We start from the raw sequence: 23,657 nt of genomic DNA, 5'->3' as shown, positions 1-23,657 counted from the left end.
TCATCTAATCCTGTGATATATCGTGATATATCAGAAAAATATTCAATATTGAATATTGAGAACTACCAGGCCTGTATAAACTAAACACATTGACAAGTTCATTAACCTGAGTTAAAGTTCTCCATCGCGTATCAAAGGGCACAAGTCACCTAGCCACACATGTTCATTATATGGGACACACCCCCTTAATTAACCCTTGACCTTTTCCCAGGTGCTCAGGACTTTATAAAATGGAGTGAAACCTCTGCTCCCCTCCCACTTTGCATTTGCCTTGGAAGGACAGCCAGCCAGACAGACAGACTCTGCTGGTGGTCTTATGAGTATGGTCTGCTGGTGGTATATGGCCTGTGTGTTTTTGCTGCTGCAGCAGAGAGAAAATGAGCGTTTGTAGGCTGGATTAGTAGGATGTAATGGCTGCGGAGGTGGGCAGTAAGTAGGGGATGTTTACTGTGTGGTTTTGAGCGTCGTCATGAATGCTTCAGTATTTGTGGGGGAAGGAACTTGCTTTTAGTTTCATTTGAGGCCTTCATGTGCTTTTTTTATTTTTCCCTGCTTCCTTTTTGTGGTGGTTCTTTTGATTGCATGGACTTTCACTTCACAACTGGCCTGTATCTCACCGTGGAGCTTTAGCACTTTATCTTGGACCAGAAGCATCTCACTGCAGTTACTGCAGTTCTGTTAAGCACCGGGGGCCTGGGTTTCTTGATCGGCCTTATTTTTAGTGGCTAATTTTCCCAGAATAAACAATTCTGCATAAATGTTTATGAATAGATTTGAACGGATGTATGCAGGGATTGGCTGAGAAGGTTTAATATATGCTCAAGTAAATGAATCACTTTGAATTGATGTCTATCTGACTTGTCCTGTGTTCCTTAAAAAAAGACTACAGGGGGTATTCTCAGCCGGCAGGGAGTGCTAGGTAGGAATTCCTCCTTTCCTCAGGAATATAAAGTGGGCCATCATCATTTGAAGATCTGTCTTGTACACATAGCTGGTTCCTCCTCCCCTGTAATCACCGCCTTGACCTCAAAACAAGAGGGAACTCTACACTGGGGGCAGCGCTCAGCTTGAGAAGAAGCCAAGACCAGGCCTCTATCTTCTTGGAGTGAGGCCTATATATATACACATACATACACACCTCATCTATGTGTACCACTAAAATAAAAACTGCCCTGTGTCGTCTGTTCATTCGTGTCATCATCAAGCGTAATCTAGGAATGAGCTTGCCACCCTAGCTAACCTTCAGAGAGGCAGGAAAAATATCTACCCCCTATTTTCTAGATTAGGTGCAAAGGAACCTACAATAAGACCATATCTCATTATATTAAGGGAAGGATGAGCTCAGGAGGAGCTTAAAAAAAAAAAAAAAAAAAAAAAAAAAGGCCCATAGACCAAAGCTCTTAATAGCTACAACCTGGAGTATGGGAGTGTATGTAAATGAAGGTGGCAATTAAGCTAAAAAAAACAAAAACATGATCCTGGTTGTGGCTTTGTGCTGTATAGTGTGTGTGTGTGTGTAATGAGAACCAGAAAAAAAACCTCTAAACAGGCATATAAGTCCGTGTGTGTGTGTGTATGTATTGTAAAGGCGCTCCAAACAGGCGATCGGCGTGGCCCCCTCAGTGACGTCACACCTGCGCGCGTCTCTACCACACTGGGGGCCTGTTCTCCCGGGCGGACCATGGCGTCGCGTTAGGCAGCTTTTGTTGTTGTTGTCCGGCTGAGAAAAAGGAGCGACCTGAGAGAAGAAGCTGGCCGAGCCCAATAGCTAAGCCCTCCGTGACCGACAGCGCGGTGGTTATGAGAGCATGCTGCGGCCCAGTGGCTTTTTCCGCGGGGTTGATTGTCCGCTGGCCGGCTGTGATCGACCCTACTGCCACTTCAGACACTCGCGACCCCCGGCCGGACTCAGCGGCTTTAAGAGGACCAGAGAGACCTCCAGGGGCTCAAACGGTGACTAGAGCTTGCTTTCCAGCTTTCCAGCTTTCCAGCTTTCTGCTTTGTCCAAAAGTATACAGACACCCCTTTTAATCAGTGCGTTTAGCTAGGTAGCTATCTAGTACACAGTGTACACTGTAGGGGGCTAGTGAGGGGGGAAGCCCCCTCCAGCATTGGGCAGTGGGCTTCTCTGGAGTAATGGAGCTCCATCCAGTTCCTTTAGGATGAGTTAGAGTGGCAGAGCTAAGCATCTCCTTGGGGGCATCATGGCCAGTGCCAGGCATGGGCTTAAGGGGTGTAAACCCACACCCCCACCCCCCTTCTAGCCATCACCATCTTCTGCACCTGCCCTCACTGATGTGTAGGATCCATAGGTCACCTTATGACCATCATGGCCAGTGCCAGGTATGGGTTTAAGGGGTGTAAACCCACACCCCCCCAAGCTAGAATTGGGCTGTGGAGTGGATGAGCCATCACCATCTTCTGCACCTGCCCTCACTGATGTGTAGGATCCATAGGAACCCCCCCAAGCTAGAATTGGGCTGTGGAGTGATTGAGCCATCACCATCTTCTGCACCTGCCCTCACTGATGTGTAGGATCCATAGGTCTCCTCAGTCCTGGAGAACGCAGATGTTGTGTTTTCTCTGTTCAGTTGTAGTATGTGTCTCCAAGACTGGGCTTGAACTAGAACCGTTCTAGTTGGTTCCTTGTAGCATTCCTCGATTTCGCCTGGCCTGTATCCCATGGCTTCAGCGGATATATTGGTAGAAATACGTTGGTTGAGTCTAAACATCTGTCTATATTATATTAGCCCCTTATGAAAATACACAATGTCCGAATATTTATGGACACCCTTTCTAAATGAGTACACACAGCTACTTTAAGTTGCACCCACTGCGCGCACACACAACCACAGCTAGTCCAGTCCGTGTAGAGCAGTATTGCCAGTAGAATAGGACTCTCTGGAGCAGGCAAACACAAGCCTGTTGGCACCATGCCAGAATGCCAGGTGTGGGCTAGAGGGGTATGAAGCCCCCCAGCATTGAGCTGTGGAGCAGTGGAAGAACCGTGCCATCTGTAATGGTGGTGGTTCTCAATCCATCCATGGTGGTGGTCATCAAATATCCCGGCCTGACTAAAGCTCTTGTCGCCGCATGCAATCAAATTCTCACGGTAATGCTCTCGAATCTAGTAGAAAGCTTTCCTACCTGGACGGTAGAGACAGTTACTCCAGCGAAAGCAGGATGTATTCTTTTTAATTCCCTTAAATTTAAAAGAAACAATGAATGAGCAGGTGTCCAAATACTTTTGTCCTTTGTATATTTTTTTAAAATAATAATTTCCCAAATTGGCGTATTCGTCAATCACTGCTGGCGTCTAATTCTAATGTTCTCAACTCTTCTCGCAGAACAAGAGTATGATCCGTTCAGTCCTGAGGTGGTCAGACCAGGGGAGCAGCACAATGCCAAGGCATCGGATCTGTCAGCAGGCCCGGCCCTGGACCCGGGGACGATGGAGCTGGAGCTGGTCAACCGGGCCATCGAGGCTGTGCGGAGCGAAATGGAGAAGGACAAGAAGAAGCTCTCTCAGATTGGGGACCAGGGATACGAGCCTTCCGGCGGCTCCGTCAAAGCGGGTCACAAGAGACAATTGGCTTCATCTTCGGCATCATCCCATAGCGCTTACGACCCGGGGAGCTATCAGATGGGCCAGGCTGCTGACTACAATCCCACGCCGCGCTCCAGCAAGTACACTCTGGACACGGAGAGTAGCAGCCATGCCAATTCGATGGAATACGTCCCTACGGCCGTCTCCAAACCTGGGGTGAAAAAAGCGGCGCCTGCTGCGACAGCCCGTACCCCTGCTGCGGGCTCTCAGTCTTCGTCTTCCTCCAAGTGTAAATACACGCTGGACAATTCCAAGCCCTCCACGGACATGGAGTATGATCCACTCTCGAACTTTTCAGCCAAACCGGCCGCCAAGAGCGGGAAGGACTCGGCCGGGCCGGCGGCGGAGGTGGACGGGAGGAAGAGGACGCACCCTGCAGGCTGGGAGAAGCAAAGCGCGGACGAGGAGTATGTACCGACCTCGAAGAAACCCAGGCAGACCCCACCGAGCGCCGCAGATCCTCCAAAGTACACGGCCAGCTTCACCGAGTCTGACGAGGAGAGCTCCGGCACGGAGTACCGGCCCACGCCCATGAGCCGTCTGCAGCGGAGGAAGAGCAGCACTGCTGGGTCGACGGAGGAGAACAGCAGGAGATCGGCGGCGGATGGCAGAGGTAGCTCCAAGAACCGACCTCCGGAAAGCACGGGCGAGGACTTGGAGTCCGACTTCGAGCCGCTGGACGCCGAGGAGGTGGACGACAAGCCGCTCAATAAAAAGGCGACTGGACAGAGCAGCCAGGTTAAGAGCAGCAGGTCAAAGAAAGAGGTCAAAGAAGCTGTCAAGAAAAGCAGCAGCAGCAGTAGCAGCAACAGCAGCAGCCATAAGGACAAGAAAGGAAGCTCCAATATGGAGAAGAGCTCCAAGAAGACTGTTCAGGAGAGTGTGAAGAAAGAGAAGAGCCATGGAAAGACCATGGAAGAGAAGATGGTTCGATCCAAAGAGAAGGATTTGGAGGGAGGGAAAGATGGTCGGAGCAAGAAGGTGGAGAAGGTGAAAGGATCGAGGGAGAAGGAGCGAGGGAACGGGGAGGCCAAGAGGGCCAAAACGGACAAGGTGGACCAAAGCAGGAAAGAGTCCAGCAAATATAAAGAGCAGAAAAATGGACAGTTGGAAAGTGGGGGACGGGAGAAGGACAAGAGGAAAAGCAGCAGCAGCAAAGACAAAGACAAAGACAAAGACAAAAGGATCAGAAAGAGCAGCTCGTCCTTGGAGGAGAAGGAGGCTGTAGCACCCAAAAAGGCCAAGCCTCGTTCCCTGAGTCACGCCGACCTTTTCGGAGACGAAAGCCCGGAGGAGGACGAGGACGGCGAGGACGACGAAGACGAGCGCGTAGTGAGGAAGTCCGCTTCGGCTTTCAAACGAGTCGCTCTGTCCGCCAATAAGAGAAAAGCTTCAGATGCTGCTGCGTCTTCTTCAGAGGACGATGACGGGTCTGAGGATGAAGGAGAGAATAATGTTTATGACGATAATAATGATAATGATAATGATGATGATGAAGATGAAGATGTCGAAGGCGTGACTGACGATTACGCTGCACTGCAGGAGGATTTAGACTTTGACTCAGATCCTATGGAGGAGTGCCTGAGGATCTTTAATGAGTCCAAGGACGTTAAAACCGAAGACAAAGGCAGGCAAGCCAAGCAGGATTACCAAATGATCCCTCCGTGTCCGCTCTTCTGACAGCTGATCCTTCTAAAACCCCCCAAAATATAAAATTCAGTCCGGTTTTCATTCTTGTGTTGTCCAAACGTTTTTGGACATCCGGTCTTGTGCACCAGACCCCCTCGAAAGTTCGTTGATATCCGTTGTACGATACAGTACGTGTCCAAACATTTGCGGACATCCCTTCTCATTATACACCAAGTCCCCAAAAGTTTGTGGACGCCCTGTCCTTATTAGTGAATTCAGTTGCTTGCCTAATAGTGTGGCTATGCATATACACTTTATGTCCAAAAGTTTGTGGACACCCATTGTATGATACAGTACGTGTCCAAAAGTCTGTGGCCTCCCCTTTTCTATTATATACTACATGTCCAAAAGTTTGTGGACATCCATTGTATGATACAGTACATGTCCAAACATTTGTGGACAGCCCTTCTCATTAGACACCGTGGCCCCAAAAGTTTGTGGACACCCCGTTTTATTAGTGAATTCAGTTTTGCTAAGTGTCTCCTCTTACTGCACACTGTCCACATGTTTGTGGACATGATTGCAATTTACACCCCTTATTATACACTATGTGTCCAAATATTTGTGGATAGCCATCGTATTAGGCGCTATGTATCCAAAGGTTTTTGGATATCTCCTCTTATTGCATACTGTCCACATGTTTGTGGACATCCATTGCGTTATACACTGTGTGTCCAAAAGTTTGTGGACGTATCTTGTTATTGTACACTGTGGATGTCCATTGAGTTATACAGTACATGTTCAAAAGTTCGTGGCGTTTGATGCTCTTAGGGCTGAATTCAGTCAAATGCTTCTCAGCCTTCCTAGAAGAGTTGAGTCTGTTTCTGTGATCTATCTGTTCCACACATAGTGTGGCTTCATCTCTTCTGGAAGGTGCAGTTCAGTGGAAATCACTGCTGAAATGGAAATTGGGGAATTGTGAATTGGGGCTTTTTGACGGGCTTTCTCGGCCCGGGTTCAGTTTCATTCTTGTTTATGTTTGTGTTTCAGCCTCCCAGAGAGGATCAGGAAGATCAGGACGCACACAGCACTTTAACCACACTCTTCCCCGGCCAGAAGAAGAGAGTTTCACATTTCAAGGCCAAAGGAAATGTGAGTGTTCTGCTCTTACAGATAAGAAGCGATGTGCACGTGTTTCTCAGTGAACCGTTTCCGATATCAGTGTCTAGCTCTGTTCAGACACTCTCTGGGGTTGAGGTGGAGTGATGTACTTTTCCCACAGGACGTCTGTAAAATGTATGACCGAATTCCACGGATAAGAAATATTTGCATAAATAATAATTGATTATTAAAAGAGTTGGCAACCAGTTTCCTTATTGATTTGTAGTGTTGCACGATTTATGGGTTACTCACCTTGTCATATCTGCTTACGTCACCTGCGGCGCTTCGTCTACGCTGAAAAAAATTAAATAATAATAATAAGAGCGAGTGAATACAGTCCAAAAAATTAAACCTGGTTAGGTTAGGCTTAAATCCTCAAAAGTGGAGGAGCACAGTCACTACAATAGCCTGATGTAGAGTGTGTGTGTGTGTGTGTGTGTGTGTGTGTGTGTGTGTGTGTGTGTGTGTGTGTGTGTGTGTGTGTGTTACTCAGTTTCATTTGCTTAAGCAATGTTTAATTGTACTTACCAATATACTTCTTATTGTACACTGTGGATGTCCATTGTGTTATACAGTACATGTCCAAAAGTTTGTGGACGTATCTTGTTATTGTACACTGTGGATGTCCATTGTGTTTTACAGTACATGTCCAAAAGTTTGTGGCGTTTGATGCTCTTCAGGCTGAATTCAATCAAATGCTTCTCAGCCTTCCCAGAAGAGTTGAGTCTGTATCTGTGATGTATTTGTTCCACACATCGGCCTCTGAAGACCTGCTGTTGTAGTGTGGTTTCATCTCTTCTGGAAGGTGCAGTTCAGTGGAAATCTCTGCTAAAATGGAAATTGGGGGATTTTGAATTGGGGCTTTTTGCTGGACTGACTTAGAAAAGTGGGGGGAGCACAGTCACTACAATATCCCGATATTGTGTGTGTGTGTGTGTGTGTGTGTGTGTGTGTGTGTGTGTGTGTGTGTGTGTGTGTGTGTGTGTGTGTGTGTGTGTGTGTGTGTGTGTGTGTGTGTGTTACTTTAATTATCAGTTTAATTTGCTTAAGCAGTGTTTAAATGTGCTTTATAAAAACAATCTTTTTACATAATGGTGGTAATTAATGATTAAGCTTCAAGTTTTAAGTCTGAGTAAAGACACTACATACAAACTAAAGGCAATTCATCCTGTCTCACTCCTCAGTCCCATACAGTGCAGTGTTTGCATTAGCAATGCGCTTATTTTTCATTTATTTAATTTATTTTATTTTAAATTTATGAATAAATTTAATGTAATAATTTAATTTATTAATGTTGAATTATTGTACGCAGTTATTTGCTTTGTTATTCAATGTTATTTTTAGAAATAAAGACATGTAAATGTGTTTTTAATCTGATTCATCGATTAATCAATCGATTAATAAAAAAAATAATCGGCAGATTAATCTATTATTAAAATAATCATTAGGTGCAGCCCTGGGCTGTGCTGCTGTCACCTTCAAAAACATGAGATACCGAAATGCGTCCTGTGACCACTGATAAAGTATTAGAGGGTAATAACTTATAATAATTTATATTTATGACTTATTTATGGCAATAATTAAATTTTAGTGTGAAAATTAGCAGCTACATGTTCATAACTCATGTGGGCCACAGGCTATGCTACACAATGACTTGCCTAAAGCTGCCAGCAGCGTCGCACATCTGCGGGGTCTAATCCTCTGGATTTGAGTGTCGTCAGACTAGAACAGCACAGGGCGCCTCCGTCATTTTCCATAGAATGTGATGACATGTCCAAATGTATGTGGACACCCCTTCTAATGAAACATACAGCTTTTTTTCAGTTTCACCTATTGCTGACACAGATGACACAGCTTGTCTAGTCCCTGTAGAGATGTACTGCCAATAGAATAGGACTCTCTGCAGCAGATACAAAACATGAAGCTATTGGCTCCATGCTGCCTAATGCCAGGCGTGGGCTAGAGGGGTATAAAGCCCCCCAGCATTAAGGTGTGGAGCAGAGGAACAAGTCGCTGACAGCAATGCTCCTCAACTCCAACAAAAGATGGAGCAGGATAGATTATTTTTAATACCTTTGATTTTAGAAGAAACAGTGAATTCGCAGGTGTCCCAATACTTTTATATAACACGTATGTATATATAATTTCTGAATTCTGAATAACAGCCGCTGTCTTTCTCTCAGTCTGAGACCTCGCTGAACACCGCGCCGAAGCCGCAGAGGAGGATGACCGCGCAGGAGATGTGTTACCAGCGCATGCAGATAGCTCAGCAGCAAGCAGCGCAGCTCGCCGCCGCCGTGAAAACTGCATCCACATCCTCCGGCTCCACCCACAAACCCTCCCTCAGCCCTGTCTTTGCAGGGGAGAAGAGGAGAGTGATGCACCGACCGAACCCCGCCTTAGTCTCTGCAAAACCTGGTACGGATCAGTTCTCACCACATTACTCTAAACCCCGTCTCTCAGCAGTGAGAGTTTTACAGTAGAAGCTCCATCAGATCTCATCAGAACAGATAAAGCAGGTGAACATAAATCCAGTAAAAAGGAGAAACAAGAGCTTCTCATTCTGAAGAAGGAAAGTAGTGAGATCTTGTCTGTGAGCTAGTCTAAAGAACAGAGCTCGGTTCCTCCAGGGTTCTCCTGGACGCCCCCCAGTCCAGCCAGCACAGCGTGGAGGATGTGTTCACCTCCATCAGCAGCAGCAGCAGCAGCAGCAGCTCACCTGATTTACCATCATTAAGCCCTGATTTACCACCAAACCAGGTGTTGATCTGAGGAGAACTCTAAATAATACTAGACTCCATGAGAGAGGAGAACTTTGGAGATGTTCTAATGATGAACACAGTGATGGAGAACCTCCACCACTTTCTGTAGGAGTGATATTATTATTATTAGTGTTTATAATAATATCAGTGATTTACTGAGCAGATCAGCAGCTACAGGGTTAACTACAGAACCCATCATTCAGGTATAATAGGGTATACGTTGGGTAATCTATTGACGTGTGTGTGTGTGTGTGTGTGTGTGTGTGTGTTTTGCAGGTTTATCGGAAGCGCAGCGGGCTGGCCGCGGGGTACTGTCGCCCACCAGGGTGGCACCGGATCAGCCATCAGTCAAAGCTCACACATCTGCTGCCATGCTGTCTAAAACCGTGTCTACTTCTGCGCAGAAGAGAGTGGCTCACACCCCAACCCTCAAGGTCTCAGTAGTCTCAATAACACTGCATTTCACTGTGTAATCCCACAGTTCAGCCCCTGACTCAGCGATCTGACCACTGGTTAACAGCGGTCTGTGTGATGGGTCCCGTGTACAGTAGCCGGTTCTTGTCAGCGCTAAAAAGGCTGTGAGAGAACTGCAGATCAGATCATATGTCTGTTTGTCATAAAATAAAGTTTAGAAAGTATATGAATGTATAAATATTCACTTTTACTGTCAGATTTACATTCTGTCAAAAAGTGAGAAAAGTAAAGATGGAGATACAGGGTTTTGCAATATGCTATTCTTTGTATGCTACAATTTGACAGATTTTACGAGCTTCTGCAGCCCCTTTATTGGAGCTTGTTTGTTATTTGGGAATGGGTGTTGGACAACGAGGAGGAGGGTTGCCACGGTACACGGTTGTAAGATGTACCATGGTATGAAAATTGATAGTTGTCATACCCAAAAAATGCAGCCAAACAGTGAATCCCACCAATTTATTACTTTTTTTTAGTTAAAAATAAAAACAGTCAAATATTAGAGATGAAAAATGTATATAATAATAATAATAATAATAATAATTAATAATAATAATTACAATAATAATAATAATTAGCAGATTAATCTATAATAAAAATAAACATTAGCTGGAGAAGGGCTTCGCCTCAAATGCAGCTTGCTTATTTATTTATTTTATTATTTATTATTATTATATAATATTATTTTCATTTATTTATTTATTTTCAGAAAGGGAGGCATTTTACATATAATTCCATTAATAACGATTTTCTTTCCTATATAATAATAATAATAATAATAATAATATGAAAAACAAGGACAGGATGTGGAAGAATTGTGAAATACTGTATAATGTGATACCGATGTTTTCTGAGACCGTTATGAAGAACGCTTATGAAATAACAGAGATCTCAGAGGTGTCTCTGGAAAAAAAATGCAGTGTCAGGAATTGTGTTTAATTTGGCCAAATGTTTGTGGACACCCCTTCTAGTGAAAATATTCAGCTTCTTTAAGTTTCACCTATTGCTGACACAGATGACACAGCTTGTCTAGTCCCTGTAGAGAAGTACTGCCAATAGATTAGAACTATCTGGAGCAGATAAACAAACGTGAACCTATTGGCTCCATGCTGCCTAATGCCAGGTGTGGGCTAGGGGGGTATAAAGCCCCCCAGCATTGAACTGCAGAGCAGTGGAAGAACTGTAACAAGGCCAAAAAGGGTGCATTTAAATGAGGGGTTGACCTCATCTGTGGCAGATTCTATGTGTATAGTCCATCCCTGTGGTGCAGGTGCTGTAATATATTAATAAGTATATTAATAAATGTATATATTTAATGAGTTTCCCGCTAATCCTCCTCCTCTCCTTTCTCTCTGTCAATTAAGAGCTCTTCTATGAAGCGGCCAGTCATTCCCACAGAGTTTGGAGCCAAAGTGCCCACCAACGTCCGGCAGCGCTACCTCACTGTCTTTATTGATGAATGTCTTAAGTTCTGTTCCTCGGAGGAGGTCGCTTTCCAGATGGTGAGTTTATTTCACTTTATTTAATAATTTAATGTTTTTATTACTGCGTAATAAACGTCAGTTCATCTAAAATCACTTATAATAAAACTTCTAAAAATTTCAGAAAAGATACGGGCTGGGTTTCACCACTGATTTCCCGAATCGATTTGCTTCCGACTCATAAGATCCCAATTCAGTTTGATTTCCAATTCGATTCAGTTTAATATTGATTCATTTAGGGATATTTCAGTTTCAATACGTTTTGTTTGAATATTAAGAGGATTCAACGTTCTTAAATTTAGCCATGTCACTCCACTGCTGCATTCTTTTCACTGGCTTCCTGTAGCTGCTGCCTGCATCAGATTCAACCCCCTGACTCTGGCCTACAAAGCCAAGACTGGACCAGCCAGCCCCTCCGTACTTGATGGCGATGGTCAAAAGCCGATCTGCACCAAGAGCCCTTCCAGCTATAAGTACGGCTCGGCTCGACCCGCCATCCCTCAAAATCCACGGAAGACTTTTTACTGTCCTGCACCGAAGTGGTGAAACGAACTTCCCCTGGGTGTCCGAACAGCAGAGTCCAACACTCGCTGTCTTCAAACCCAGACTGAAGACCCTCCTCTTCTGAGAGGACTTGGGTGTATAGCAGAGTGGTCACCTTACTGTTTAGTAGAGTCTAAGATTAGAGGATCTTTAAATTTTAGTCTAATTAAACTAGCTGAGGTTCTTCTTCAGTAAACAGTGGAGTTCTTTTGTAAGTCTCTCTGGAGAATGTAAATGTAAATGTTAAATGTAAACGGAGTGTGTGGGCGAAACATCCAAGTTGGTTAAGTCCACAGCACGTTGTCTATCATTTACATTCACATTTACAGCATTTATCAGAAGCTCTTCTCCAGAGCGACTTACAAAAGTGCTTCAATGTCACTCAAGAAGAACCTCAGCTAGTTTAAATAGACTAAAAATTAAAGCTCCTCTAATCTTAGACTCTACTAAACACAAGTCAATATGGAGACCATAGTACTCTTCTCTTCGCCTGAGTACTCTCAGAAGAGTAGGGTCTTCAGTCTGGGTTTGAGGACAGCGAGCGTTGGACTCTGCTGTTCGGACACCCAGGAGAAGTTCGTTCCACCACTTCGGTGCAGGACAGAAAAAAGTCTGGACGCTCGTCTTCCGTGGATCTTAAAGGATGGCAGGTCGAGCCGAGCCGTACTTGAAGCTGGAAGGGCTCTTGGTGCAGATCGGCTTTTGACCATCGCCATCAAGTATGGAGGGGCTGGCTGGTCCAGTCTTGGCTTTGTAGGCCAGAGTCAGGGGTCTGAATCTGATGCAGGCAGCAGCTACAGGAAGCTACAGTGAAGAGAGAACCCAGCAGCAGTGGAGGAGGAGCTGAACATGGCTGAACTTGGAAACATTGAAGACGACCCGACCCGTGCTGCTGTGTTCTGGATAAGTCATGATAGCTGGATCTTTGTTTGCAAACTCTCACTGCTGTATGGCTTCGGACAGTAGTTTGGCTTGATCACTGGCCGTGTCACTGGATTCAGTTGCTCTTGTCTGTAAAACACGAGACATGAGCCTCCACTCGTTGTCGATATGGCGAGCCGTAATTATTAGGTATGAATCCATTGCTCTGGTTGTCCAGCTATCCCAGATAAGGGCCACTCGGGGGGGCTTGGGCGAGTATGCTAATTTTAAAGATCAATTATGGGGCTTATATAATCAATATCTAATCATTCAAACAAATTGATTTAAATAGAAAAAAGTAAACTGAGATATTTGATATTTCCAGATTGTTCAGATCTGTGATTGATGTAGAGTAGCGGGCAACAATACAAGAGTCCCGTTTTTTTTCTCCACTTTTGATGGAGTCAGGGTCTCTTTCCTCCTGCCCAGCAGACCCAGACTGTATTTTGTGCTTATACTTGGGTATTGACTCGTCTCTTCATGTGCTGCTCCCCACAGGCTCTAGAGGAGGAGAAGCTTGTGTATGAAAAGAGCAACAGTAAAAACATCTACCTGAACGTTGCAGTAAACACACTGAAGAAACTCCGCAGCAAGAGTGCCAGCGCTGCCTCATCCGCCACCAGTATGTCTGATCTATTGGTACCAAGCAAATAGTGGCATGCGTTCAGTTAGGGCGGGGCGATATGGTAAAAACACTAGATCACAATGTTTAAAGACTTTTTATCACGATACATGTGATCATAGACTACACTAAACCTCAGTAGCGTCCGATTCTTATAAACTACTATCAGATCCTCTCCTGTACTGAATACAGTGATTTATACTCAACATCTGCTGCTCTTCATCTAATGAACCCAGTCTAATTACACTGTTAGTAATGAAACCTGCAGCTGAGCAGTGTTTATTAACACTAACAATCTCCTCCATATGCCTACAAAAACTTATTATTATCACCATTAAAAAAATTATCACAATACGATAAAATATCGTCATATTGCCCAGCTCTACGTTCAACTCCCACACTGTTTTAATATGACCTATTCCAGCTGGAGCTCAAGCACAGACACAAAAATCTAAAGAACAAACCCTAATAAATATATACTATTACCATTAATAACTAATATAAATATACAATTGTATAAATAAATATTATAAATAGTGTGTATTATTTAATAAATAGTACAAATAATAATAAATATTATTGCAGTGGCCTGTTATGCTGGTGTCCATCTGCTGAGCTGTTCAGCTGAAGCTTAGTTAAAATCTTTCATCAGTGAAGCAGAACGTCATACTTCAAATATTTCTGCTGTTGTGCTAAAACCTTGTATCTCCAATGGCTTTCAGCTTTACAGAAGAAGGAAGAAACCTTCTCAAAGATCCCATAGATCAAACTGAACTGAACACAGGTATAAATGAGAGGGGAGACAAAATGCACAGTGTAAATTTGTACTTTACTTTTACTTTTATTTGTACTGTACTTTTAAATTTGTACTGTAACTTTCCAAATACTCTCCCATACTGAGTATCATGATTTTTACTCAAAATATGCTTCACTCTATTAAATTAAACAAGACTGATTACACTTTCTGTAAGGAAACATGCAGATAATCAGTGCTTATTAAGAACTGACGATATCCACGATACACTTATAGAAGCATACTGTTTATCAAGATAACAAAATTAATCACAATATGATAAAATATCGTCATATTGCCCAGCTCTGTTTTAAATGGAGTACAAGAAGTGTGATGTGTCCAGGGAGTTTCAGTTGAAGTCAGTGTAATTTTTTTATATATATATATATATATATATATATATATATATATATATATATATATATATATATATATATATATATATATATATAATCACAATATGGTCAGCCTCTCATAGTGCCCACCTCCAACCTGAAGCTTTACTGTTCTGCTTTCCTCAGAAAAGACCTCTGGCTCAGCAAACAGGAAGGTCCAGTCCCATGAGGGAGTTCTGGGTGGCCGGCTGGCAGCTACGACCAGCTACACCATCAACCGCACGGGCAAACAGCAGGACATGGACCTCAAAGGTAGAGCATGCATGCCAGCATTGTTACTGACCTCATGATTGGATTGTTCAGAAATCTTTTATTTTAGATTTTATTTCGTCCCAAAAAAAGGGCAAATACTTCATTTAATAATATTACATTTGATTCGTGATTATATGATCTGTTATCATTTAATTGTGGTATTGTATTATATTTGATTGTTATTGATATTATATACTTTATTTATTATCATTATATTTTATTGTATTTGATTCCAGTACAATCCAATGATGTATTTCTGCATTTTTTACACTTTTAATATGGGATGTTACGCCATTAAACACTCTGCAGTCATGCTTTAGCAGGTTTTCTAGACCACAGTTCTGGCTGACATTCAAAACCTTAAAGTAATACAAATACCGACACCAGTACCCCATAAGACCTTTTCCCTCCAAATTTCCATGCTTGATTAAGAGCAACTCATTCAGCTTAGTAATTTAGTTTGAGTAGGGAAGTCATATATATGTGTGTCTGTGTGTGTGTCTGTGTGTGTGTGTCTGCTCCCCAGGTGCAGTTCTGTACCGGAAGCTGAAAGAGTATGTTTTGACTGAAGAGCAGCTGCAGGAACACGGTTACCCCAGACCTAATCCAGAGCGCTTGGGTCATGCGATCATCTATAACCTTCCCGAGAAGAACAAAAACACTGACCGTAAGAACATTCACTGCTGTATATTCAGTAGCCTCCTTTAAGTTCTTAATAATAGTTAATAATTGTTAGTTTGTCCAATTACTTCTGGCCCTGAAAGAATGGAGGGGTCAGTGTTAAAAATGTATGGAAAGCATATGTTATTTCTTTCAATATTTATATGTTTTTGTTAAACCCTTTACATACATTTACATTACATCAGTCCACCACTAGATGGCAGTGTTTGTTTTCCTGCTGATGTTAAATTTAGGAAGGAACGACTGGCAGATCTTTTAATACCCTTTAAATGATCGGGATCAATATTTCTATAATACAGTATATTTTTAACTGCTTGGACCCCAGAGGTTTTTGTTTAAAGAGTTTAAATTTGTTTAAATTGTGTATTCATTGCTGTTACTTATAATTTGGTATGTGTTTCTGAAATATTCAGAATATACTATGAATGATTCACCAACTACTATAAATGATTCACTAGATGCTATAATAGATTTATTATCTTAAATAAATGATTTTATGGCTTTTATGTTTATGGCTTATTCAATATCTACTATACATGATTCAGTATCCACTACTATTGAATATAATAAATCTATTAATGATTATTTAGTATCTACTAGAAATGATTCAGTGTCTACTAGAAGTGATTCAGCATGTACTTTAATTTATGTCTGGTAAATAACTCTGTTAATATTATAAATGATTTAGTATCCACTGTAAATTATTTGGTTACTGCTGCTATAAATGATTTATATATATTTATATATATTATATATAATAAATGATTGATATAGTGATTTAGCATCTACTAGAAGTGATTCAGTTAACATTCTAAATAATTTAGTATCTGCTATATGTGATTCAGTTAACATTATAAATGACTCCGTATCTCCTCTATGTGATTTGGTTAACATTATAAATGACTCAGTATCTGCTTTATATGATACAGTTAACATTATAAATGATTCAGTATCTGCTATATATGATTCAGTAAGTACTATGAAACTACTATGTCATTGGTTTGAGAGGAAGGAGTATACGGGCCTATCAATATTAACCGATAATACGATAGTCTCACTCCGCTCACTCAAAGACCCTCCCTGATGGTGTGCATTCTGACCTCTGATTCAGATCCACACTGATGTCAACTCCATTTCTTCGTTGTTTCAGCCTTCTCTAAGGTGTGCTGTCGCTGCGGAGCCGAGTACAAAATCAACGCCCTCGGCAGCTGCGTTCGCAAAGAGGAGTGCAGCCACCACTGGGGCAGATTACGGCGATACAGAGGTGTGTTTGTGAGACAAAGGAAGTGAAGGAAGGCCTTGTAAATTTAGAGCAGCATTATGTGATGATAGGTATTTTGTGCTCTGGGGCTCCTCCTACAGTCAGGGAGTGTAATTTATTAGCACACCACATCACACCACTGCTGCATGGACAGCTACACACGAGAGCCGGGCTGCATCTGAGGCTCCCCGGAAGAGCCGGGCTGCATCTGAGGCTCCCCGGAAGAGCCGGGCTGCATCTGAGGCTCCCCGGAAGAGCCGGGCTGCATCTGAGGCTCCCCGGAAGAGCCCGGCTGCATCCGAGGCTCCCCGGAAGAGCCCGGCTGCATCCGAGGCTCCCCGGAAGAGCCCGGCTGCATCCGAGGCTCCCCGGAAGAGCCCGGCTGCATCCGAGGCTCCCCGGAAGAGCCAGGTGATTATTTGTTGTAGATGAAAGGTTCGCTGTTTCTGTATTTGATCCCTGAGTATGAGGGATCTCATGCAGAAACCTTGTATCTCCAAAATGGTAACTTTGCTGAAGAAGATAAAAAAAAAAAAACCTTAACTTTCAATGGAATTCGATAGAAAAAGATTTTATTCCAATGCATTTTGGAGCAATTCTATTGGTCCATTCATGAAATTCTGACACAATGTAAAGAACAACAGCCAGATTCTCATTATGTGAAAAAGTGAAAAACAGCAACAATTAAGATACAAGGTCAAAAACAATTAAAAACACATATAGAGCAGTTTTTAAATAAAGTGAGGGCTATTGAATGCCTGTATGGTACAAACTGTGAAAAAAACCCTAACACACACACACACCACACACACACACCACACACACACACACACACACACACACACACACAGATAACATCTCAGGTCCATGACCCTCATCCAAAAGCCTTTAGCCTTTTACTCCTTTCTCTTTGTGGTTTAAGCACAAATGCAAAGGTCGTGAATACAGCAGCGGCAGCAGCAGCTCACTGCTGTAACTCAAGGCTCCCGAGTCTCCTGGTAACGTGTGTGTGTGTGTGTGTGTGTGTGTGTGTGTGTGTGTGTGTGTGTGTGTGTGTGTGTGTGTGTGAGAGAGAGTTCATGTGAGTTCATTTGGGTTGGCTGCGACCTCAGTAGTGCTGTGTGTGTGACCAAAACAGTCGGCCAGATTGATGGTGTTGATCACCTGTCAGGACTCTCAAACTCTCGTAGATCTCAAAGTGGGGACCCCCAGGGGTCTGTGATGTTCAGCAAAGGGTCCATATGGATTGTTCATTGAATTGACTCATTGATTGATGAATTGGTTTGTTTGAAGCCATTTATGCAGTAAGAGCTACAGATGAAAGGATTTACAGATTTGATCCCTGAATATGACAGGTAGCAGCTGATTGATCTAATCAAATAGACCATTCTTTTTTTTGATGCATCTGTGTATTTCATTTATGTGTGTGTGTGTGTGTGTGTGTGTGTGTGTGTCTTACAGTGCCAGGAGGATGGGAGACTCAGTACAGTTGCTGCTCTGGTGCTGTGGGCTCTCCTGGCTGTCAGGTGTCTAAAGTAAGTCTGCTGTTGAGACGCTTTCTGGTGTAAACCAGCATACGGTCTCAGGTCTCTGCCACCTGTCTCTCTCTCTGTATTGTCCTACTGTCTCTCTCTCATTCTGCTCATAATATTGCACAGATTGCAACAAATTAATGAGACAGATGGCAGAGATGCAGAGTGTTGGTCAGTGGGTGTCCTTAGATTGCAAAACAAAGGAAAGGTGCTGTAGCTGATTTGGAGCACCACCCTTTTTAAACCAACGGCATTAAAAAAAAAAAGAGAGAGAGAGAGAGGGAGGAAGGGTTCTGCTGCCCGGTTCCCCAGCATTTATGGCGTAACTGTCATTCTCATCCCTAGCAACACGTCCAGGATGGCCGTAAGGAGTCTTTAGACGGCTATGTGAAAACCTTCAGCAAGCCCTTACCAGCCGACGGCAACGGAGGGGTCTACGCTTTGGACTGTGAGATGGTGAGATGGTGGTTACTCAAATACATCAGCCATAGCATCAGCCATAACATTAAAACCACGTCCAGGTGACGTGAATAACATTGATGATCTGGTTCCAGCAGCTCCGATCTTCTGACAGTATTAGGCAGCAGGTGACGAGGTGATGTTTTGAAGCAGTAGTAAGAATCTGAGACCAAATAACCAAACTGTGATGTTCTAGACAACGACTGGGTCCGAACGTCTCCAAAACATCAGGCACAGTGGGTCTTGTGGGGTGTTCTTGGTCCTTGGCTCCAAGGAAGGGCAACCGGTGAACCGGCGACAGGGTTTTGGGCACCTAAGGTTCATTGATGGGCTTGAGGAGCAAAGGACGTCCAGTCTTACCCAGAGGAGCTACTGTGGGGACTTGCACAGTATTAGGCAGATGGTTTTAATGTTATGGCTGAACACTGTGCAGACACATACACAATCAGTATACCGATTGCACACATGTACAGCGCATGGTAACATGGTTGGCCTAAAGCTGTTTGATTTGCGTTTTCCCCCCAGTGTTACACAAAGCAAGGCTTGGAGTTGACCAGGGTGACCGTCATTAACGCGGACCTCAAGGTGGTTTATGACACGTTCGTGAAGCCGGAGAGTAAAGTGGTGGACTACAACACGCGGTAAGAGTTTGGAAGAGCATGCGGTCGCCATTCAGTCAGCGTGTGTGTGTGTGTGTGTGTGTGTGTGTGTGTGTGTGTGTGTGTGTGTGTGTGTGTGTGTGTGTGTGTGTGTGTCTGTGTGTGTGTGTGTGTGTGTGTGTGTGTGTTTTCACTGTGGAGTTGAATAGCGGGTATTTAACTGGGTCTGTTGCTTCCCATCACTTCTGGTCAGATTCCACTCAGTCAGGCATGGATTTTAGGGCTACTATTGGTATTACGGTATTTGTTATATTGGTTCACGCCACACACACACACACTAGTAAACTAGGGGCAGTGAGCACACACACACCCAGAACGGTGGGCAGCCAACTCCAGTGCTCGGGGAGCAGAGAGGGCCCAACAGTAGCAACTTGCCGAGCCTGGGAATCGAACCCACATCCCTGTCATCAATAGCCTGGAGCTCTAACTGCTGAGTCAGCACTGAATCACCTTTTTTGCGCCGTCCCTCCTTTAGCCTTTAAGACTTACCTTAACACTACTGACCATTACCGTAACAAGGTGTAAAGGTGTAAAAGTGGGGTCATTTTTAAATGGTGTGTGTGTGTGTCCATCCAGGTTCTCTGGCGTGACTGAGGAGGATCTGGAAAATGCCACGATGAGGCTGCGAGACGTCCAGGCTGTATTACTGAACATGTTCAGTGCCGAGTCCATCCTGATCGGCCACAGTCTGGAGAGTGACCTCTTAGCCCTTAAGGTGAGGCGTGCGGCCGTGTGCTCGTTCAGAGCTCAGTGTTGGTCATGTTTCCATTGCTGACCTCCTTGCCGTCTTCTTTTATAGCTGCTGCACAGCACGGTCGTGGACACGGCTGTGGTTTTCCCTCACCGTCTCGGGCTCCCCTACAAGCGCGCTCTCCGCAACCTCATGGCCGACTACCTCAAGCGCATCATCCAAGACAACGGTGAGCACAGCCGGGCTTAGTAGAGCACTTTCACTGCACTGTAGGCTGAGGCACGAGACTCTCGAGGCTACTCTCACATCACAAACCCTGATACTGCATTCAGATCATTTGAGATCAGAGATCTTTCGGCATTAAGAAGAAGATTTTGACCTGTATCTGCCTTTAGTGAGACATTTTAGCCCTGAACCCAATATTTTTAATTAATTCATTTATTTATTTGTATATAGATGATGCATTATTGCAGTGATTGCATTCTGCACCTGTGTCAATAAGCATGTGGGTGGTGAGTGAAATGTGTAAGTGTGATTAAAACAACAACAGGAATTCATTATACAGCTATGCATAGGATATGTATCTTCATGTAGGTTGGGATAATAATTACTGGTTCATGTTTGGGTGGGGGGAAAATAAATCTATATTTTTAATAATTAAATAACTAAAATATTAAATCAAACGAAATACTTTTTAATAATTAGTTTGTTAAACTTTACAGTCCCTGTAGAGAAGTACTGCCAATAGATTAGGACTCTCTGGAGCAGATAAACATGATAAACCTATTGGCCCCATGCTGCCTAATAATGCCAGGTATGGGCTAGTAGAGGGGTATAAAGCCCCCAAGCATTGAGGAGCTACGGAGCAGTGACAGACCTGTGTTCTCTGGAATGATGGTGGTGGTGGTGCTCCATCCAGTACATTTGGGATGAGCTGGGGAGATTGGGATGATGAGGTGGAGTGGTGGCGATCATCATTCACCAACCTAACTAGCATGGTCTTGTCGCTGAATGCAATCAATCAGATCCTCAAAATCCTCCAAAATCTAGTAGAAACCTTCTTTCCTGGACAGTAGAGACAGTTACTCCAACACAAGCAGGATCAGCTATTTTTAATATCCTTGATTACCAGAAACGATGAATGAGCAGGTGTCCCAATACTTTTGTCCATTGAAACTGTCTTACGTTTTGTCTCCTCTCTCCAGTGGAGGGACACGACTCCAGCGAGGACGCCTCCGCCTGCATGGAGCTCATGATGTGGAGGATCAAAGAGGACGCCAAAGTCAAGAGATGACCTCGAACCCCCTTGACCCTCTGCTCGCTCTCTCTCTCTCTCTCTCTCTCTCTCTCTCGCCCCTTCACACCCTGTAACTCCAGAGTGAAGGCAGAGGTCAGGAGGGAAGGAGGGAAACAAAGGAAGCAAGAGAAGAACAAAGCCGGAGTGACGGGGCATCCGCTGCTGCGTTGGGTCTGAATTTGCACTGGAGTCCCACATGAGGTGAACAATGTGAAAGAAAGACGAGACGAAGACGGAGAAAGACAAAGATGGACAGAAAGACGCCCTTTACTGCCTGTAAAAAGGGGGAGCTTGTACAGATCTGGCTGCTTAAGGACAGTTCCCCTGATTTTTCCAATTTCTGCAGAATTCAGAAAGTCGGTTCTTTACAGTTCTTTACAGTGGTGGTGAATCCCAGGCGTCGCCATTGACCACAACTACAAATCTAGCCACTGTATTTACTACCCGAACCCGCCAGTGAACCTACATGAGTCCTCTGAGCCTCATATGTAATGTTGTTCATAGTCGAATTGTGGAAAAGCTTAAAAATATAGATTTAGTTTAGGGACTATTTTACCTGCATGTGTCCCTACGCCGTGGATGTGTTCAATAAAACTACATTTTAGGCCCAAACCATCTCAGAATGATCCTAAAGTGACCATAAAACAATGATATTCATATTCATTTGGTAGTAACTTTCTGTGATGAAGCTTTGGGAAACCCTATATTCAAGCCCACACTTCGCCATAACTCTCCTAACTACATTACTGCCTTAATTAACATCAGTTTTATAGGCCCCAGAATAGAACCCTGTGGGACCCCACTAGCTAGGCCAAGCCAAACGCATTTACGATAGTGTCTGCATTAAGATTAATGACGATATAATAAGCAGCTTAAGGTGTGAAGGGTCAACTCTTCAGATGTCTGGGTCTGATCACCACCTCTTAGAACACTTGTGGCTCGGTACTTTACTCTAGAACAGAGCTTTTCTAGTCATTATTCAATTATTACGCAGAAATGTTTGAAAAATCAGGGGAGTTTTCCTCCCCCTTCACCTTTAGCCAGATAGATGCAAGTCATCAGTCCTGATCCAGGCTGAGACAAAGCCTGCTTTCCCCCAAACGGCGCCCCCTTCAGGCAGCATGTTCAGTCTTGAAAACATTGGAGTAGAGGTAAAAAGAGAGACTGTTATTTATTTAACTTTGTGTTTCCCTGTACCTTTGACAAAAGATGACCCCCTCCAACCCTGCACAACAGTCATTGGTAGTGGTAGTGGTGGTGGGGGTGGGGGCTGTAGGCGAGGCTGCTGCTTCTGTTGAAAGGCTGTATGTTGGTTGCACTGCTGGGAAGCCTGAGGTGAAGACGGAATTAAAAATATGTGACAGTATTAAACCCACAGTTCTACCGACTAGGTCTTGTTTAGTGCTGATTTATTAGCAGCCCAAGGAAACGAACAGCATATAGGAACACGTCTACTGCCCCCTAGCTAGTTACATACCTGAAGAAGGTTCCTTTCCTGCCCCTAGCTGTCTTGGGAAGCCCATGCCTTTCAGAACTGTGATGAAAGATGCACTTGGTGGTCGTAGTCAATCTGTACAGCAGATGAAAAGAGACGTTTTTGGTTTTCTTCACTCAGATGGTCATAAGACCAGATTTTGCTTTAAGCCACCCCCTTTTTTGTTTGAGTATCACAGCCTATGAGATGCATGGATCTGAGCTGGCTGGCTAATACAGTCACTCAGAATAGGCCCGGCCTGTACGCCTACCTACACTAAATCACTGTAAACCCACTGTAACAGCTGACATTACACTGTTTCTGCCCCCCCCCCCCCAACCCCCCTCGTTTCTTTAAGGCATTTTGTTCTGTTATGAAATGGTTTAACCTTAAAGCCATGTGCTGTAAATATGCGTATCAAAGCTGTTTTGTATCTATTTTTGTTTTCTATTAAATGATTTAAATCAAATGACCACGTCTCTGTGTATTACACGACAAAAGTATTGGGACACCTGCTCAACTGTAGTTTCTTACTGAAAATCAGGATTTTTTTGTTGTTTTTTTTCATGTGTCAATCCTGCTTTTATTGGAGTAACTGTCTTTACTATCCAGAGAGGAGGAAGCCTTTCTACTAGATTTGGAGGAGCATTGCTGTGAGGATTTCATTGCAAGGTTAGAATGCTGGATGATCACCATCCCAAGTCACCTCACCTCATCCCTCAATTCCCCTTAATCCCATAAGTATTGGATGGGGCACCATCCATCATTCCAGAGAGCACAGTTCTTCCACTGCTCCACAGCTCAATGCTGGGAGGCTTTTTTTATACCCCTCAAGCCCACGCCTGGCATTAGGCAGCATGGTGCCAATAGGTTCATGATGTTTATCTGCTTCAGACAGTCCTATTCTTTGGCAGTACTTCTCTACCGGGACTAGATAAGCTGTGTGTGTGTGTGTGTGTGTGTGTG

General features: G+C 43.8%; 1 protein-coding gene across 1 annotated transcript; it reads left to right on the top strand.

Annotated features, from left to right (window-relative positions):
* The first annotated feature begins 1,669 nt into the window (after positions 1-1,669).
* Positions 1,670-23,160, top strand: rexo1 (REX1, RNA exonuclease 1 homolog). The gene is made up of 16 exons (XM_072681326.1): positions 1,670-1,953; positions 3,348-5,251; positions 6,287-6,388; positions 8,581-8,815; positions 9,436-9,593; positions 10,995-11,132; positions 13,074-13,197; positions 14,512-14,637; positions 15,164-15,304; positions 16,469-16,582; positions 18,041-18,114; positions 18,457-18,567; positions 19,096-19,211; positions 19,806-19,944; positions 20,029-20,149; positions 21,126-23,160. Exons 1-16 carry the CDS (start codon positions 1,809-1,811, stop codon positions 21,212-21,214), a joined length of 3,837 nt encoding a protein of 1,278 aa, XP_072537427.1. The 5' UTR covers positions 1,670-1,808; the 3' UTR covers positions 21,215-23,160.
* The last annotated feature ends 497 nt before the right edge of the window (positions 23,161-23,657 follow it).

Source organism: Salminus brasiliensis, chromosome 6, assembly GCF_030463535.1.
Source record: "Salminus brasiliensis chromosome 6, fSalBra1.hap2, whole genome shotgun sequence".
Lineage (NCBI taxonomy): Eukaryota > Metazoa > Chordata > Actinopteri > Characiformes > Bryconidae > Salminus > Salminus brasiliensis.
This window is presented reverse-complemented; position numbering and strand designations above follow the sequence as displayed.

Bases quoted from the DNA above. Each gene is read 5' to 3' on its own strand.
- rexo1 (XM_072681326.1), top strand. From the start codon at position 1,809: ATGCTGCGGCCCAGTGGCTTTTTCCGCGGGGTTGATTGTCCGCTGGCC. The intron at 8,816-9,435 runs GTACGGATCAGT...TGTGTTTTGCAG, and splicing joins CTTAGTCTCTGCAAAACCTG to GTTTATCGGAAGCGCAGCGG. The intron at 14,638-15,163 runs GTAGAGCATGCA...TCTGCTCCCCAG, and splicing joins GCAGGACATGGACCTCAAAG to GTGCAGTTCTGTACCGGAAG.